At 41.6% G+C, this 18,272-nt stretch overlaps 1 protein-coding gene across 1 annotated transcript in view; it reads right to left on the bottom strand.

Moving 5' to 3' along the window:
- Window positions 1–18,272, bottom strand: part of T265_00667 (hypothetical protein) — a gene marked incomplete at both ends in the record, with an annotated part of 53,936 nt that overhangs the window by 10,070 nt on the left and 25,594 nt on the right. Inside the window, one exon of the mRNA XM_009164495.1 lies at window positions 1,837–1,873. Within this exon, the coding sequence (XP_009162759.1) occupies window positions 1,837–1,873 (37 nt within the window). The remainder of the gene's footprint in view (window positions 1–1,836; window positions 1,874–18,272) is intronic.

The raw sequence follows: 18,272 nt of genomic DNA, 5'->3' as shown, positions 1-18,272 counted from the left end.
ATTATTATTGAAACACTGTTTACCTGGCCATGCAATGTGAGCACTCCAGGAACCGATGCTAAACGTATACGAAGACTTGTAGGTTGAAGACAAAATCCCGGTACTTTGTAAGGAAAAATTCTTCCTTTGCCCTCTCCTCATGAGTTACCGTTTGTTCACCAAAGAATAGAATTCAAGCCTGCTCAGAATTTTGGCAACCACATTGCAGACTGCAATGAGGAAGACAGCACACTTCCAAATGTTTGATCTAAGCTCTTTGGCTAAAACGGCAAAAATATGCATGTTACATTTGAAGGATAACTCGCTCATCCCGTTTACACCAGCTTGCATTTAACATTAAAACCATACTTTTGGAAACACGGAGAGAATTGATATGCTACTCACACTAAAGTCAGACTGCCCACGAATTTGAACGCAGGCGCTTAAATGGATGTAGGCAGTGGGAACACATATCTAATTTCGGATGCCTCTCCAGGTTAGCTTTAACGCAAAACCAGATAACCATGCAAATAAATCTTGTTATAACTACCCAAAATCAGAACAAAGTCTGCAGTAGATTAATTTCCTAGAACTGACTTCCTCTTATCGATAATGCCTCATTATATCCATTATTCCCCGGGTTTCAACAACCAAACGGCGCTTAACACATCAGACATTTTCTGAGCAACCTCATCCGCGCTGGTTCAGTGGTGAGTTAACTCTACTGCTTAGTATATCACTGTGAACAAATCAAATACTTGCTTTATTGTAATGAGTTACGTAACCAAATGTGCTGCAATTTAGCAAACATTTTTGCGGCTGTCTCGAATCCCTGTCCACTGAGCTATCAGAACAAATTGTCATTTCGCAGATGAATCACTTTGGATTAATGCACGTCAGTTTGCTTACGGCTCTACATGGGAGCAAGTGAACCAGTAGATGGCGCCAGATTTATCAGCACTGGTTTGTGTACGGATACTGGCCTACCACTGGATTGTGTCGCATAACAAAATGCAGTGAGAACAGTAAAAATAGTTGTTACGTAAGGATACCGTGTAATGACTGGTACGAAGAGACAAACAGTAGTATTTAGACCAACTGCTTTAAAAACACTAAAGTCCGAACCCACGAGAGTTTGATTATCTGGAATACGTAGTAATCAGCAACCCGTTAGTGTGTATGTTGTGAAACGTTATTAGGATATATCTAGGATGAGAAAGCGTTTCTCGGTTGGGGTGGATCAAGGATTGGTCGTTCACAGAAGCGAACGAAGTCAGCCTTCTCTCATAAAACTATTCGGGATCAGTTAAAATAGTTAAATTTGATTCCAAAACATCACGATATGTAGATTTAGCGCAATTCACACGTACACAATTTTAATGCGTTCTTCAACAGTTCTCACCTAAGGCGACATTGCTAGGTCCCATAGAAACCTTATTTCCGGTAGCCATAGTTTCAGTAAATTTATTCATCTGACCATCTCTTCCTCCTCTCTATTTGAATAGAAATGCAAATGTTACACAATGGTAAATTTTGTTTCATTGAAAAGTGCTGAGCGGTAAAAAAATATCATATCACCCTACCCCCCCCCATGGGCAATTATGCTCAACCCATCGTCCCCGCAGTTTTTCGCAGACATATGCGTCATTTACATCGTCTGTAACAAAACCAGTACCAATAATAGATGTGACTCTCTATTCATGAGGTTGCTGAGAGCTAAAAGTCGTGGCAGCCCGCGACTGGTTTTGCCCTTCTTGGGACTCATCAGGTAAGTGAAGTCCTCCAAGTTTTCCTCAAACTTTCGTTCTACTTGAACCCAAATTGTATGAAATTCAAGAAATGCACTTATTTGCTTACCGGTTTGATTTTCATGGGAGACTTATTTGAATCCCAGCTAAGAAAACAGAAAATGAGATATTCAGCCGCGTTTCAGTCGAAACTCCCGTTAAAACCAAACTGATATGCAAATGAATGCATTGATCGTAGTCCCAATTGTTGTAACCTTGCAAAGCACCGATACGTCCTGGGCTGTATTCGTACAGCTACCATACTGTTTTTTAATGAGTTAGGCGGAAGCTATAAAGCACATGTATTGTTCTTAGTCTTCTAAGTAGATCCATCCAATCGGTCATTTGGAACCATGAGAGAAATCATCTTTTGAGTCACTGTGATAACAATTAGTAGGTCCTTCTATTGTTTTGTTGGTTTATTGTTGGGCAACGTTTTGCCTTTAAAGCACAAGCTCAATCAAGTTGAGTGACTAGGACACTAGGTCTGTACAGTTAAAGCACAGACAGAGAATGAAGCTTCAAAATCTCGTCCAACTAGCAGATTAAATCGTTCTTGGTTTTCGAGGAATGGATTTTCTCATAGTATGGGCGAGAAAATGATATGTGACTTAAGTTTTCTTTTCTGGTTCCCTGGTAGTGTAGATTCCCCTCGGGTGTCATTTATGATTTGTGGTTTGGTGTTTCCCCGAGGGGTCAATAAATATGACGGCAACTGCCTCCGCTGTACTTTAAACCCTACAGTTTAAAGGCTTTTACCCTGAAAGCTTGAAAGTGAACTTACAGTTGAGCGGTACGATGAGAAAGTGCACTAATTGGTTTATGCTAGTGGTGCATCTGCTTTTGTGTGCCTAAAGAACATTACACATAGGTCCAAATTAACGATTCGAAAGGTATTCACGCCACGCCTCAGTCATTTGTTGAAGTTCTAGTTAAATATCCAACATTGGTGCTTTTAACTCTATGGCTATACGTTCGTGATTTAATTCATCTACTTGCTGCTCCATCTCCGTGCATGATTAACTGTTGATCAAAAGCCCGGTTTTGAATCAATTTTCTCTGCTCCCGGTTTTATAGGACTTTCGGTGCTCTTAACTAGGTGAGGGGTAAATTTTTGCCCGTGTGAAGTCCTAGATCCAGAGCCACCGTGCCTGCTTTTATTCCTCCTTAACTTGGCAATTTTCCCTTCATTGTGGGTCGTTGAACAACCCAAATCAGTTTGCAGGATTTAATGTTGTTTTGTCACGATCGTGTTCCCGATGGGATAGAATCAGTGATTTAGATCTTTGTTTTTGTATGCTAAGTGAACCACTGCGGACAAATGATTTCTGTGTGATGATGCATGCGTGTGATGCATTTATCGCTGTGTGCTGGTTACTTTTCCACTGTGGGTTGCTTTTCTCGAAGGGCCCGGCAATTGACCAGCACTGCCGACTCCATCCCATCCTGGGTTGTTCTAGTGTCACCCGACCTAGGAACTAACGATGTAGGTACTGCCCTTGATCGGTCACCAAGTCTGGATTATTTAGGTCGTCTCACTAAATGGTAAGCTGGAAGTCTTTTCTGATTGGTGCACAGATATGAATGGTTGGTCGTCACAACCAGGACACTTACTGGGTCGTCGTTCGATGAGTCGGGCACACCAATCACATCGCTCAAGTGTGAACACGTTCGCCTGTTCAGACGCCATAATACAGATGCGTCCAACGTGCGTTGGTGGGGTGGTGGTAACACGCTCGCCTAGCATGTCAGATGTCCGGGGTTCAATTCACGGCACGGCCATTGTATATGCACTGCTGATGATCTCTGATAAGAGCGAAACTCGAGTCCAGTGCTTCCCTTTGGTGTAGACTCCCCGGATAAATACACCAGAACAGGAACACGGCCGTTCAAACGAGAGTGGTGTGGCTATGAACAAGATATGTATAATCTCCGGTTTTGATCTGGATCGGTGAGGTTTGCGTGCGATTCAAGCAGGCGCGCGGATTAGCACTTGAGATGTTCGAGAAGAGAACGTCTGTGATTGCGTGCACGTCCATCGTAACCCCGTCAGGCTGCCTAAATTTTACAGGCAAACTGCCACATTTTATTTCGGAGTAATTCCAGAAGTCTCCATGAAAGAACTTGGTATTCCATTAAGATGTAATCCAACCAATGCCAAGACAATGCTTGTGTTTTGGAGTCACCTCTTCCTTAACATGGATATGAAATATCCGGATAAAATTTCATGAGAGTGGATATAAATCAAGTTGTTCACCCTCATTCGTGACCCCAAACGATAGGGGTAACACCGTCTTATTCTCAAAGCGACCATAAGTATCGTGTTCCAAACCACAAATTCATCATCCAGATTCCCAACATATGCAGCCTCACAAAATGTGAACAGTCATTTCGAGGCGGCTACGTTCCGTTCCACGTATTAGTTTTACCCTTTTTTCTCACAGGTCCATTTACGTAACATTCCTGCCCCTTACATTCCGCTTTCTCTTACAGACACATGTCAGTCGGAACCTGCTTGAGCCACAAACATAAATCACCACTAAAAATGAACATGCACTTGAGGACTTTTGAATCTATAATACTTATGCCAAATTATTTTTGGCGTTTAATGTCAACCTGTCGTTTTTACAATATATGAGCACAAATATCCCTTATTTGCCTTCATATCTTTAGACAATTCTTCTGCGTAGCCCCTCATTAGATCAATGGAACGGAATATTTCGGCTAAAATTCATGATACCGCTGTATGCTTCACCCACCATAACAATCGTCACTGTCAATCCTGCGCATGATCGTTGGCTCCACTAGACAGTTCAGTGCTGCTCGTCACTCCTGGAAATGATGAAAAATCATCAGTATATGCGATCAATAAGAAATGCTGACATTTACTGATAAACCTTTAATTGTACGATCAATTACCTACCACAAACAACCGCTTTCGTGGACAACAAAAAGATCGTGAAGGATTTCGTGTCTCAAGCAGAGAAAATTTTTTAAGTTTTGTAAATTTATAAATTTGCAAATTGTAAAATGTAAATTACAAACTGTAAATTTGTAAACGTTGCAGCCGAGTGTCTTCTCGCACCATATTCTTCGGTTCCATCTCTGACTCCCAACTTAGTCATGCTGCATCACTTTCTTTTCTCAATGTACAGTTTGCTATTTTTAAACTTCTGCTTATGTTCTGCCTTTTGCTATGGTTACCACTACTAATGGTTTGCTAGACATAAGCTTTCTGTTAAGAGGAATTTACACAGGAGACATTGTTCTCCCCTGAGTGTTAATTTCAAGGCTAAACTATGGTTGCACAAGCCCGCCTTCAAAACCATTTCCACCGGACTTTTAGAGCAACGTACAGGTAAGCGGACAAGACACTTCTGAGTAGTCGGTACGTTGTATTACTCACGCTAACTAAGCTAATCAATAAAGGTCACAACCGGAACTCGGAAGGACAAAGGTCACTCCAACATCGACTAGACTACGACGGCGAGGGATGCCAAGTTCAAAAGTCACGTGGGCATCGGCGAATGAGGACACGGGATAAAAAGAGCAACCAATGGAACCGCCCGACAGAATAACTAATCGCGGTCAAAGGTCATCCCCGGCTACCAGCAAGTATATCAACACACACGTATCACTACTGAACGCACAACCACTAACCCACCGCTACGCACAACTACGCACTGATGATGTCACCTCGATTGGTGATGAAACGTTTGCAACCAAATTGCCCAGCTCAGCGAACAAGCCAACGACTATCTACGCTACCTGAGCTACCGACATTCTCCTCTATACTAAGCTTCTCCATTTAGTGATTCAAGAGTTCAAATCGGACTTCACTTTATTCCTCAAAACGTCAAGCGAATGTGCTTAATTCGCAAGTGGAGGAAGAGAATTCTAGTTTTAGAATGTAAAGTTCTTTTGCTGTGTATACATCCTTGGACTTACGGACTGCAAACAGCTTGTTCAGCTCAGTCGACTCATTTCAACTAATGATGGTGAGTGTTTTGCTCTACCTCTAGGATGCTGGAGAAAGTGATTTCGCTGAATGATCAAGATCCCGCAGAGAATATACACGTCTTCAGTTTGCAGAGTTTGCAGGGAAGCCTAATGAATCCCACAACCTAACCGATCGCCTATGGGTGAAGTACGAAGTAATTTGCCGGCTTAGAGTTGCAACCACGTTCAGATGTCTTTACGTTTGAAAAATCCACTTTACTACAGAGCGATATAATCACCGTGGCTTCCATAATCGCTGCCCTTTTGCCTCCATTTGAAAAGTAACTCTTGCGCAATTGTGCTAATCTACCAAGGCCATTTACGGTTAGACGGTTGAAGAGATCGATATCGTGGAAAGTACCGTTTGCCGACAACATATTGTTTCACCTCACCTCGTTGGTCGGTTCCATTAAACTCACAGTAGAGCGTGAGTTACATGAAAGAGCAGTTTTTTGGTTGTAGTGTCTCTCAGACTAATATGCACGCTGTGAATGAACCAGTGGTTGCACCTAACCTGTTCAATCTTTTCCGTAGTGACTCCGGAGGCGATGTATCCAAATTGTTGCAATGTCATTAAGTTGCCAGGTGGTGTTATATGTGTCCATTTGTGTGAGTTCAGATCTTGGACTGTCCACAATATGAAAATTCAGATTTTGCTCATTTTTAAACAACATTCAAGGTAAATCCCTTTAAATTGGCACTGACAATCAGAGATTTTCGCAATTCTATCCACGGTTGGAAAATGTGTTCAAAAATAATAACGAGATAGTGGCTAGAGTAAGTAGAGAATTTTATATGACTACAACATCTTCAACACCTAAAAATAAGGGAAAACTATCCAGCTCACTTGCTAGGATTTGCTGACAAAGCCAAGACGGTGAACTTTACATGCATTAGTTATTAATGATGGAGGCAATGTCATATAAGCGGGCAGCTAGGGACACTTCCATATATATACATATACATAGATATATATATATATATTCAGGCGTATATATTTTACAAGATTGAAATTGATTCACCAGTTGGACAATGTGGTATTGATAAAACTGTTTCAGACTTTCATGGATATATGTGTATACAAGGGATATATTTTTTTGCCATCATTCTGTTTGAGCTTAGATCCGTAACGAGTTCCTTGTGACGTAACGCGGCCATAAGCAAGACGAACATAGTCGAACAAACAACCGTTCACGGTATTCCAGTTGCGAATTTTTAGCCCAAGCTCACGATTCGCCAAATGCTTGCCGCTTAATGCGGGATGGGATCACCTAACCGTGAAAAGCAGTCACAATCGCGTGTAGTGAGATCACGCTTTTGTGATTAGTTCAGTTACATTTCAAATGAACGTCTCATATGGAATTTGACTGGCTTCAGTACGTAGCTCTAAATTATTGTAGGAGACGTTACTCGTAGGATCGATCAAACCCAGCAGGTTTCCTAATAACTGACGGATCAAAATCGTGCCGCACGCTTGTTCTTTCGTCTATCATATGGACTTTTACTAGAGAAAAATCTATTCGGAACGCCGGAACTCAGTCGGCCTCAACTAATCCATCAACAATCTCATGAAGTGAAAGCCGTGGACATCACTTGCCCCATAATCTTAGAGCACAATTTTGTTTTCAATTTCTCCGTGATAAAGCAAACAAACGAGGACATTACTACAGCAGTATTCTTGTGAGATGTGTTATGACTTACTGGTACTAATGCTGATTCGGTCATCAAAACAGAGCAAACTCAAAAGTGACATCCTGTATCGGTGACTTACCCGTTTTAATACAGTTAAACTTCGACGAGAAATCCCAAATAAAGCCATCAGTGTAGTTTGGTTTTCAACCAAGAACAAACTCACGAAAGCGATTCTCAATGAGTAACTTAAGTAAGACTAATCAAAAATGTTTGCAAATGGGTACCTGAGGTCTTTTGTTGTCCTGACACGTTATTCAGCTGCCCGCTATTTTCTCACTTAGTGAATGGGGAAAAATGCAGGTAGCACTAAATTAGGTGTGTGAAAATGAAAACTCGACACTGGAGATAAGGTATGTCAATGGGAGATCGAAGTACGTAGGCTAAGTGGGGTGGTAGGAAAGGTAGGTGAATATCGACAAAGAATACGATGAGGCGGATATGAGAAAGACCGTAAATTTATGAGTTCTGTCTTTGTCAAGCAGAAGGTTAACTAAAAATAAATTTCAGTTTGACCACAGTGATTTAGTATGAGGCTTCTGACGTCTGTCCCTTCCTAAGTAAACAAAGTAGATCCTTTAGAATGACAACTGACAAGACGATACAGGACGTGTCCAGCACCGACCATCACACATGTATTTGGTTCTGGAGGTCTCTTGATTATACCGACTTATTTGAATGGCAACTTTGCTTTCAGCTGACGTTTGCCCTTCAGTTTTATCCGTTCATCTGCATCTGCAGTTTTTCATATTTGACAACCTATTTTGCGACGACACACCAGGCATTCAATCATGCACTGAAGGTAGTGGTATTTTTGTGGTAGGTTAGTTGCACGGAAGATGCATTCCGCCATAGTTTGGAGTCTACAACAGATGCGATCATACACATAATACCCCTTTGATTCCAAGCAGGTGTGCACTCCTTAAAGAGTGGTGTTGTTTCCAGTGGAGGACATCAGGCTCTCCTGTGCACAAATGGGATCATTTTCAAAGGTGCACAAGGGCCGCTCGCTGTTGTCAAGTATTTGCTATCCTGGACAATTCAACAACAGATCAACGGTGCAAACCATTGCAAACATGGTTGTCATCTATTCGTCATACTAGCGGATGTCACAGATTGAGATTGTAAACTCATACATTCAAACATTCCGTATCCCAACGTCTATGTCGGACAGTGAGGTTCAACGTATTTTTCCTGCATGAACTTTTAGCATGGAATCAGATGTTGTTCGATTCAGTAGTATGAGCTTGGAAATCGTCAAATTAGAGTAATATGTATGAACAAACCCCATTTATGGTTTTCCTTGTCTACACGGAAGCTTTCGTTGCCTTCGATCGGTCGGGAGCGCTAACTCCATACCACACGGAAAACCGGTTTAATCTTACATTTTACAATCCGAACAGTGTTCCGTGTGCGTTTGCGCGTGTGCGCTGTAGCTGTTTACCAAAACGGATGTTGCGAGCAAGGTGGTTTTGACATCACTAGAGAGACAATTCAAAAAACGTAAAGCGAGGAAGTATCCTTGTAAGTGTAAAAGTGAAGACATTGAGAGACTGATCCAATGCGTTGTACAAAACCGGAAAAATTGTTTGTAACTTACCAGAATAGTTTGACTCTTACCGGGATTAACCTCAACATGGTCCAGTAAAACGGTCAAATGTAAAATCTGATGCCTGGGTTACTCATAGGATTAATTATGATGGAAATGGCTGTCCATAAAAAGATTTGGTCTGCAAAAGTCTACTTACCTTGAGAGAGGAAGGTCATGTGTTTTCCCGAAAGTGACTGCAAACTCAAGGTGAATATTGAATTTTCCCGGTGGGGACGGTTTCTGTAGTAGCATGTTGTCGGTGGGTCCGGACAGGAAACAAGTTTTAAAGTATATTTCGACATATATTGCGGGAAGAACATAAATAAATCTCAAGAGAGGCATTTAAAATAATGGCCAGCACAGGTTTTAAATGTGCGTCATGATAATCCTATTTTTCCAAGGAAAATTTGGTAAAAAAAAGGTACTTTCAATTTCATACAAATCACTAATGAAATCCTTTTTGGTCCGACAGAGTAAAGGGAGATAAATTTATTTGTACAGAAAGTTGACTTGTAAGTAAATAGGAATTAAGCCTATCAGCTTCAAATTTAAGCTGTGTTTTATGAATATTTTGGTGTGAAACTTTTACATATTCTGACGTTAAGCTTGACCGATGGGTTGTGATAAACGAAATGTGTGGAGCCTGTTTACTGGAACTAAACTAGACACAATATCACCAATGAAAGTTTACCTCCACCATAGAAAAAAATGATGTGGAATACTGTGATTAGTTGAGAGTCATCACAAAGTGGAGATTGCAGTGGATTACACATGGTAGTGAGACTCCATTGGAAAAAACTGCTTTCATGAGCCACCAGAAAATTCGGAAATTCCAATTTTATGCTTGCACCGATCAATAGTACTCTGCAGTCAAAAATAATTCCGGAGTCTTTCTATGATACCTTTACTGTGGAATAACCCACATCATACAGTAGGACGGGGAAGGAACAAAACTAACGTACAAGCGGATTGTGCTTGGGTTGATAAACGCTGAGTCGGATTACATGATTAAATCCATTGTGACCTGTACACAGTGGTCCGACGTGCACCTTCCCAGGGCTTTCTAAGTTAATGGTTCACTACACAGACCCTACAGTGGGCAAGCCTAAACAGGCAAAAAGATGCAGTATTTTCATACAGGAAACTACTCACAAGATTGCTGAAAACTCTTCGACAGCCCACGACCGGTTTCTCCCTTCTTGGGGCTCATCAGGTAGGCGCAGTCCCCGAGTTTCCGTCAACCTTATGATCTACTTGAACCATATTGTACTGTTTTTGAGAAATACACTCATTTGCAAATCAATTTGGTTTTCAAGGGAGACTCAATTGAATCTCTTGTTTATGATGTCCTCCAGCTGAATGTGCTGCACACAAGCAACCTCATGACTCAGTTGGCACGATATTCGAGATATCGCAGTATACTTTCATAGAGGACCCATTTCTTCAGAGTCTTCCGGACAATATTTCCCCTCAAATTCGCGATTGTTGTGTGAATCCGTGAAGACGTGCCGGTCCAAATACCCGTAAACGAAGAAAAAACGGGCCTTGTGGGGTTTAAGTGACACTCCAAACAGCTGCCTTCGAGTACTCACTAGTCCTCGGAAGTCATCGTCCGTTTTTTGGCTTCATATTCGAAGTATATTGAATTGACTAGCATTGCACCATTAATAAAGAAACTGAGATGACTCTGTGTCATATTCCTTCCTTCGTACGCTTTTTTTAAAGGTAGAATGCGAAGTATTTTGAAATAGTTAGAATTCATCACAAGAGAAGAGAATAAAAGAGAGCTAAAATGATGTACACCGATTTGTTGCGTGAAACGTTCTGCTGAACCGATCACGGAAAGCCTAGAACTAATACGCATAAAACCAGAATCGGTATTGTCCGATTAATGTAATATTTTCGTCATAAACCACTGCCTCAGAATCTGTCTTTTATACCTCCGTGCCTAAATTACTGTGCTAAGACCGGACGATTCAAATTCTCCGGAAAGTCAGTAATCGACATTTTAGGCCTCAGTAAGCATCGGGAGATGAAAAATGTCTTCTTCAGTGCAATCAATCAACTTTGCCTACATGCATTTGTTCCCTGATCGTACTCACACATTCTTTCCCCTATAAGTGAAATCTAATTACACTTATCTCCGCAACCCCAGGGGATCCAATTTTCATTCTCTTGTTTTTATCCTGGCCCATTGGAACGAGGTGTTTCATGAAACATCCAAGCATCCACGCTATTGCCTTCAATGCATAGCTCCTTTACCAACCCCCTCACTTGACAGCCCACTGTACCTATCCCCCCCCCAAAAAACATCGGTGAACGAAACTGCGGCAGCTACAACCACTGTACGACGAGTACGCGGTTATTGCAGCTGACAATGATGATGATGATTATGCTTCAAGATTCACCAAAAAGCTCTCCTTTTTGGAGTTTGTCTATCCATAATGAAGTGACTTCCTTCTCTTGACATGACGGTTTGCGCACCGCAACGAATGTAGCGAATTGTCGCTTAAAAACTAGACTGATAATCTTGCAACGATCACCACTGTCTTTCACTCAGGTCGAATGCTTTGGTGCAGTACTTTTGTCTTCCGGGTTTGAGCGCTCAGACGTTTAAGTGTGAATTAAACGACAAAACTCGGCCGTCAAATGGGGACTTCAACCTACAACTCCTAATTACTCCTTACAGCTTATCGAGTAGTTCGAATCAAACCACTGCTTCTGCATGCATTTTTCTTCACTTATCCGTTTTGCGTTGCCCCACCTAGTGTCTGTGAAATTTTGTAGATCCACAATTGGTGAAAGCAGATTGGTCTATTCCAATTACACTAAAATGTGCTACATTAAAGGTGCCTTTTCGTTGACTCCTGACTTAAGGCCGTCATCTTATGGTAGTCGGGCTTCAGTGCTGCCACGATCCTGAGGGGTACATTAGTTGGAACTCAGTTCCGTAAGGTTTAGCAGGAAGGCAGACTTGGAGCACACTGTGAGAAATCGTATTACGGGGTGACCTGGACTTAATGTCGTACTGTCCCCGGCAATAGGAGGGTGAAGGCAGTAAGGTATTTCTTTCAGGTGACTAGCAGCTGAAAATGATAATGATGTTTCATGAAACATGCGTCGACTAGGTTGTATGCTGACTAAAGTCCGCGAGTTACACCATTCAGAACAACCCCATCTTGAAAACAATATGTCATTATTATCTTTATCAGTCATCCGTCGAGATACCCATTCGACATTAACGTATCCTAGTTTAGTCGGTACGCATCGTCATTCAGTTCTCTTGTAGGTCCCCCATCTAGTGTTCACTATGTTTGGATCGCTAAGCTGTGAATTAAAAAAAAGCTAAAATTAATGATTCATTTGGTCCCTACCTACCATACTAATCGAGGGAAGCACGACGGCTGAGACACTAGCTGTTTTCAATCGGGATGCTGAGGTTAAGTTTGCTTTCTAACCACTGAGCTCTCTCGGTTAAAGAAAATGCCATTTGGTAAACTACCAAAATATGATGTAATGGTTGTTTTAGAAGGCACTTGTACCACAACCATAAGCAACAGCATCACTGGCTGACCACTGGCATCGTACTGAAATCCTGGTCAATAGCAGGATCAACAGGGCATAGCCTTCACTAGAGTTATTTCATAGTAAATAAAATTTAGTATTTGTATAACGCATTTTCTGATGGTTGGGCTAATTATCACGTGATGTTAAACCAGCAAATATCCGTCCCTGATTGTTCGAGCATCCCACCGTTTAATGTAAGCTTTGCAAATGGCCCATGATTCTTTAGGTACTTTTTCTCGCCTAGTGCGTGTCCCGTGCCCCAAAGCTTTAACAGTTACGTTGGATATTTTACCGGTTTATGCCACATCATAGGTGCGCCGACCAGTGTTCCGAGATTTCGTTAACCGGAAATGTAACTGGGCTGATCGAGTGACTGAGCAGAGATAAAATTAACGGGCTATAGCTACCGCCTAAAGAAGTGCAGCTTTACTGGTGTCCCGCAGTGATCAGTTCCTACAAGGAGCGCGAACACTAAAGGCCACGATTGTTATGCTCGTTTTGAACATCCATAATGGATAACTCTAGGGGAAAACATTAACTTTCAGTCATCCAACTTATTTCTGGTTATGTAATTCTTACCATCAGATCCATTAGAGGGACGTTACAGTTGCTAATTATGTGTGGACACGCATAAAGTAATGAAACTTAAAGTGTGTGAAAAATGGACTGACCAATTAAAAAGTCTTTAATACTTCAGGGCAAATTATGCCGCAAGTGATGCTTAAGCTATGGGAAGGTAGGAGTAAACGGTGAGATATAATGTGGTCCATAACATAAAACCTGCAACGCGTGGTTTCACTTTTACCCATGTCAGCATGTGTACTTTAAAAGCGGCTCGCAGTCGGACACGAAACTAGCTACCTCCAATCCGCTGTTTCAGTTTGGGCTGCTCGGGTTATGCGAAAATACGGAACTCGATGACGCGATTCCGTTGGTTGCAACCTTTAGGCAATATTTCTGCGAGAACAACCTTGGACGACGGACTTACCCGATCGATAGGCGAGTGATTTTCAATAACATTAGCCTGCATATATGTTCCGGGAACTCAGACCAATAAAAATCAGTGCTTTTTCACCACTATGAATAATTACCCTTAGTAGCAAAGATATTCATAGGAATGCATCAAAATCATTCATTCAGAGTCGTCAGTCACGCCTTTTCGTATCTAGTCAGCCATTCAGTTGCTCCATTTGTCTGGTTATAGATAATAATGTCTTTACGTGACTTCTACTAACATCACCTGACCTTTTGTCTAACCGTTGTAATAAAGTAATATAGATTGGATTCCCAATAAGCATCCGTATCCCTTATCGTTTATATGCAAACGAAAATTAGAAGGAATGGATTTCCCGCATAAGCTACTCGAAATTCATCTACGTCACCTGGGAAGCCCCTCAACATGGCACAGCAAAATTCCCCGTGTGTCTTCCGTCGACATTAGTGGCGGAAAATACGGTACGAGTAGAAACAGCTTAGTTCCAGAGAGGACAAGTTCTGCTCACGATTTTCTCTATTCAAACATTGTATAGGATGAGTATAGGTAGTTGTCAGACACATTCGACAAGTAAACTCATGACATTCCCCTTTTGTTCTTAATTCCTCCACTCTCACTCAATAGCAATGGAAAAATTTGTTGAGAAAGACTGATCGCCTCTCCGCGCGCTCATGATCTTTCGTGATTGATTACGCACTGAGAACGGCTGAGTCACTGCGTCGTAGTTAACTTAAACGAGACCATATCCAGAATCATGTGGACAGTGGTAGATTATTCCAGAAAGTTCTCTCACATGGCCTACAAACGGGTATAGAATGTTATATTTTCCCTCCAGTTAAACGGGCTTTGAGACATGAGCTTCCACATAATTACAGGCACTCAATCACACCTGACCTAGGTTAAGAAGGCGAGTTTGGAATATCCAAGCTAGTCATACTCATTCCCTGCGTGAAATGTTTGTCAACCTGTTTGGCACATGCTCGCAACATATCGTCAAACAATAATATGAATTTACTGGCCCAATTTCTATATAGAATTCTATCCTAGCCACCGCAGTCGCTAGCAACGTGGATCAACAGGTTCATATCAGGCAAATGTATTTTAGCTAGTCCTCTCTCATATGTTAGGTATGATCTGTCTTTTGTCGATTTTATTCGCTTGTTATAAAATGAACGGATTATCTACATTACAGCCAACAAATAATGAAGATCGACAGTTCGCATCATCGAAGTTGTCGCTTCTGAGTATCTGTTTCATGTGATTTTGGTCTGTAGGTAATAATGTGTTTCGCCTTTTCATCAAACACGCAAGAAAACGTGTTGTGCTACGCTTGCTCAATTTGCCGAGAGATAGAAGTATTGAAATTCACTTTTATGAAAAACTAAGTTATAGAAAAATGGACCCTTCAATAGAGTCTAATAGTTGATCACATCATCCTATGGAAAACAGGAATTAAACTGAAAGTTTTGGCTTTTATTCTCGGAGCAATGTAGAACCGTAACAGTACGAAAATTTCCGCTTTTAGTATTACCTTCGGTTAAGTGAGCCGCATTATGAAACAGCGCAAGTTGAAAGATATTAGAAGGCACGTGGAAACATACACGTACATACAACATTTCACATATGTCGACTACCACCATTATTTCGTTTACGTGCTCAGAGCACTTGATAAGCATTGATAAATGGGAACAGACATAGGCGTTATTTGAGGCTGAGTGACAAAAAGTGGCCAATCAAGTGAAAACACCGAGAGCTGGTTGCACTGTCCCAGGCTTAAGGACATTTGGGAAAAGCGGGCCGAATACGGGACTGAGGGATCTGATAAGCTAATCTGGAAATGACACAGGATCTTGCTGAAAATGCTCGTGAGACAAACAGCACTAAATAATGGCTTAACGAGTACTGTGACATTATCCCGATGCCAACCAAACCACTCCAATTTGGTTGTACTGTGACTTCCCACCTGAATAATCAGACTAATCGAGTATATGTTCTGCTTGAAGGAAACCGTAGTGCTGATCGGATTTAACCTGCCGGAGGCATTGAGACTGCCAAACATCTGCACCATCTGATATGCCGGCTGATAATGGTGTTATCCACACTGCTCATACACGTGATCGCACTAATCACAGGATGCTTGAACACTCATATTTGTTTTTGGCTTCCTTTGGTAGGCCGGACGTTGCGTTTGGCACTTTTTCGTAATGTTCGCTTGTACGCCCATCTATGCTGTTCCCTCAGAATTATTGAAAGTGAGTCTGAGTGTGGTACTGTTGCATCTTCGATAAGTCGGATACGAGTGCCTAACAAATAAGAGAATTACCGATACCTCCCCTTGGGCCGGGATGCCACTTAACGATATTCGGCACGTTGTTCAATGTGCCAGCGGAGACTTTACCTGAAATGCGTTCGAACGTTCTTGAGTATGAGGGGACAGATGGCATGGTTTGACGCCCTGCTTTGTGTAAACGCAAAAAATGCCACAGTATTGAAAACTTGGATCCACATATAATCGCCACGTAGTAACTTTTGGGTCTTTTTAAGCCAGTGTGATAAATTAGGTGAGTGAATGTTGTGTCATTCAGTGCCCAAACGTTTCATCCAACTTTATTATGTCGTAGTAGGTAAATTTCAATGATTATCGGTTATTCTAAAACAACGTTTTTCTCACTAAACAGTACGAATTCCCCCACCAGCCGTTTCATCCAACTTTATTATGTCGTAGTAAGTAAATTTCAATGATTATCCGTTATTCTAACACAACGTTTTTTTCCATTAAACAGTACGAATGCCCCCCACCAGTGTCTTGGCACAATATTAACGAGTTCAATGTTTCGGGACACAAAGAGGATTATCAATAGACCATCGGGCAGCGGAAACAAGCTAGTTCCGAAAAGACGCGTGCCAGCTGGAGAAGGGACAGTTTGCTCATAAAAAAATGGCACATACATCCTATTTGCGCACTGAGCTAAAATAATACTCTGAAAAACGAAATATATCCTGTCACCTAGATCACGTATTCCGGTCACTTCAAAACGTGGTCTAAGGACTTTAATTTCAAGGCCAATGACGCCCTTCCGTAACAACGGAAAACCGTAGATTCATATCTAGCTAAATTTGGACTAGGGAATTTAACGGTCATCCGAGCGTTAGCGGGCATCTTTTGTGACAAATTCTTGAATGGCTAACTGTTGCCTACTTGTACCATTCTTTCCATTTGCGTCACACAAAAACACTCCCTTGAGAAATGTCCGAACACATATCTGTCGTCTTCCTCCCATTTGAGACAATAGATTCAAGTGTAGCGCGATAGGAAAATAATCACCATTGTGTGTGCCGAAAAATGCTTTTGATCTCCAGTACTGCATCCTAAAATATCATATGACTTCAAGTAGTTTGTTAACGCGCGTTGCAAAATCTTATTTCTTAACCTAACTTTGGATAACCATGGTAACCCGCAAAACACACTCATTTAATGAATCACATACAGTTTGGTGTTCAGATAGAACACATGTTTGATGAAAACTCGGGGCTGCGCCTACTTGATGAGATCCAAGAGAAGCGAAACCGATGGTGGGCAGACGAACCGTTCTCACTAAATTGTGTGTAGCGCATTCCGTCAAGGCCCAGTGTTAGGTACCTTACAAAAAATGCCGCTCAAAACTGTTGTTTGAAAAAGATTGAGTGCTGTTAAAAGGTTTTCATCGTAGACCTGTAGCGCTAGTGGACCCAGGGTTTTATATGTATCCACTGGGGCAGCTTCTGCGAAACCAATTCTATAGTAAATTATAAGTTCACATTTGAGCCGGAACATTTTTATCTGTTTCAGTCGAACGCGAATTATCTGAAGTGCAGATCTTAATACAAGTCAAATCACACAGGTTAAGTTCTTTGTGGTGCTATTTGCCTGAAATATCTCATCGAATGTCGCACAAAATGGCTGTTCATTTATCCTCCGTTCTAGAAGTCGAGAGGCTAAAGAAATCCGTCGTGCTCACCCTCATTTTATAGTTAACTGGAAAGCAAGCAGTCCAATTGTCTACAGTGATGGGGCTGACGGCCGCAAGGACTTTAGGGAAGAGTGAGGTCCATACATGATGTGTGACATGTATGAAAATTTAATGTTTTGGGGGAAACCAGTTTTTTTGGGACAGGTAGTGTAAATCGAAGGCATCATACAGCCGCCTGGTTCCGCACCAGAATAAAACTGAACTTGAAATCCCGATTGTGGTATCTTTTATCATCCAGTGAACCGTGGATTCTATTGAAGCTAAAATTTTTTTGCCTAGCGTCCGAAATGAACTGTAACACGATGCACAATTTTCGCCTATTAGAAGAGGTAGCTGTGTCTAAAGCCTGCTTTGTGGAACAACAAAACCCACCTGATTTTCTGGATAATTCTGTTCCTCAACTTTGTTTGCGAATGCGAGATATTTAATAAATTGCCACGATCAGCTAGCTTCCAGTTATTTTAGTGATTGCATTTTCGGACGGTGGATTTTTTCCGCCGTTCAGGTAGACCTTCTCGTCTATGCCGCACTTACGATTTGTCTTGAAACGTGGCCGTTCATGGTTCTTGCGGATAGCATTTTGACAAGTCAAAGAGCATTAGCAATGTAGGTATCAGATTACTATGGAGAGGGGAGATAAAATTCAAAAGGTTGGT

Source organism: Opisthorchis viverrini (assembly GCF_000715545.1).
Source record: "Opisthorchis viverrini unplaced genomic scaffold opera_v5_6, whole genome shotgun sequence".
Classification (NCBI taxonomy): domain Eukaryota; kingdom Metazoa; phylum Platyhelminthes; class Trematoda; order Opisthorchiida; family Opisthorchiidae; genus Opisthorchis; species Opisthorchis viverrini.
This window is presented reverse-complemented; position numbering and strand designations above follow the sequence as displayed.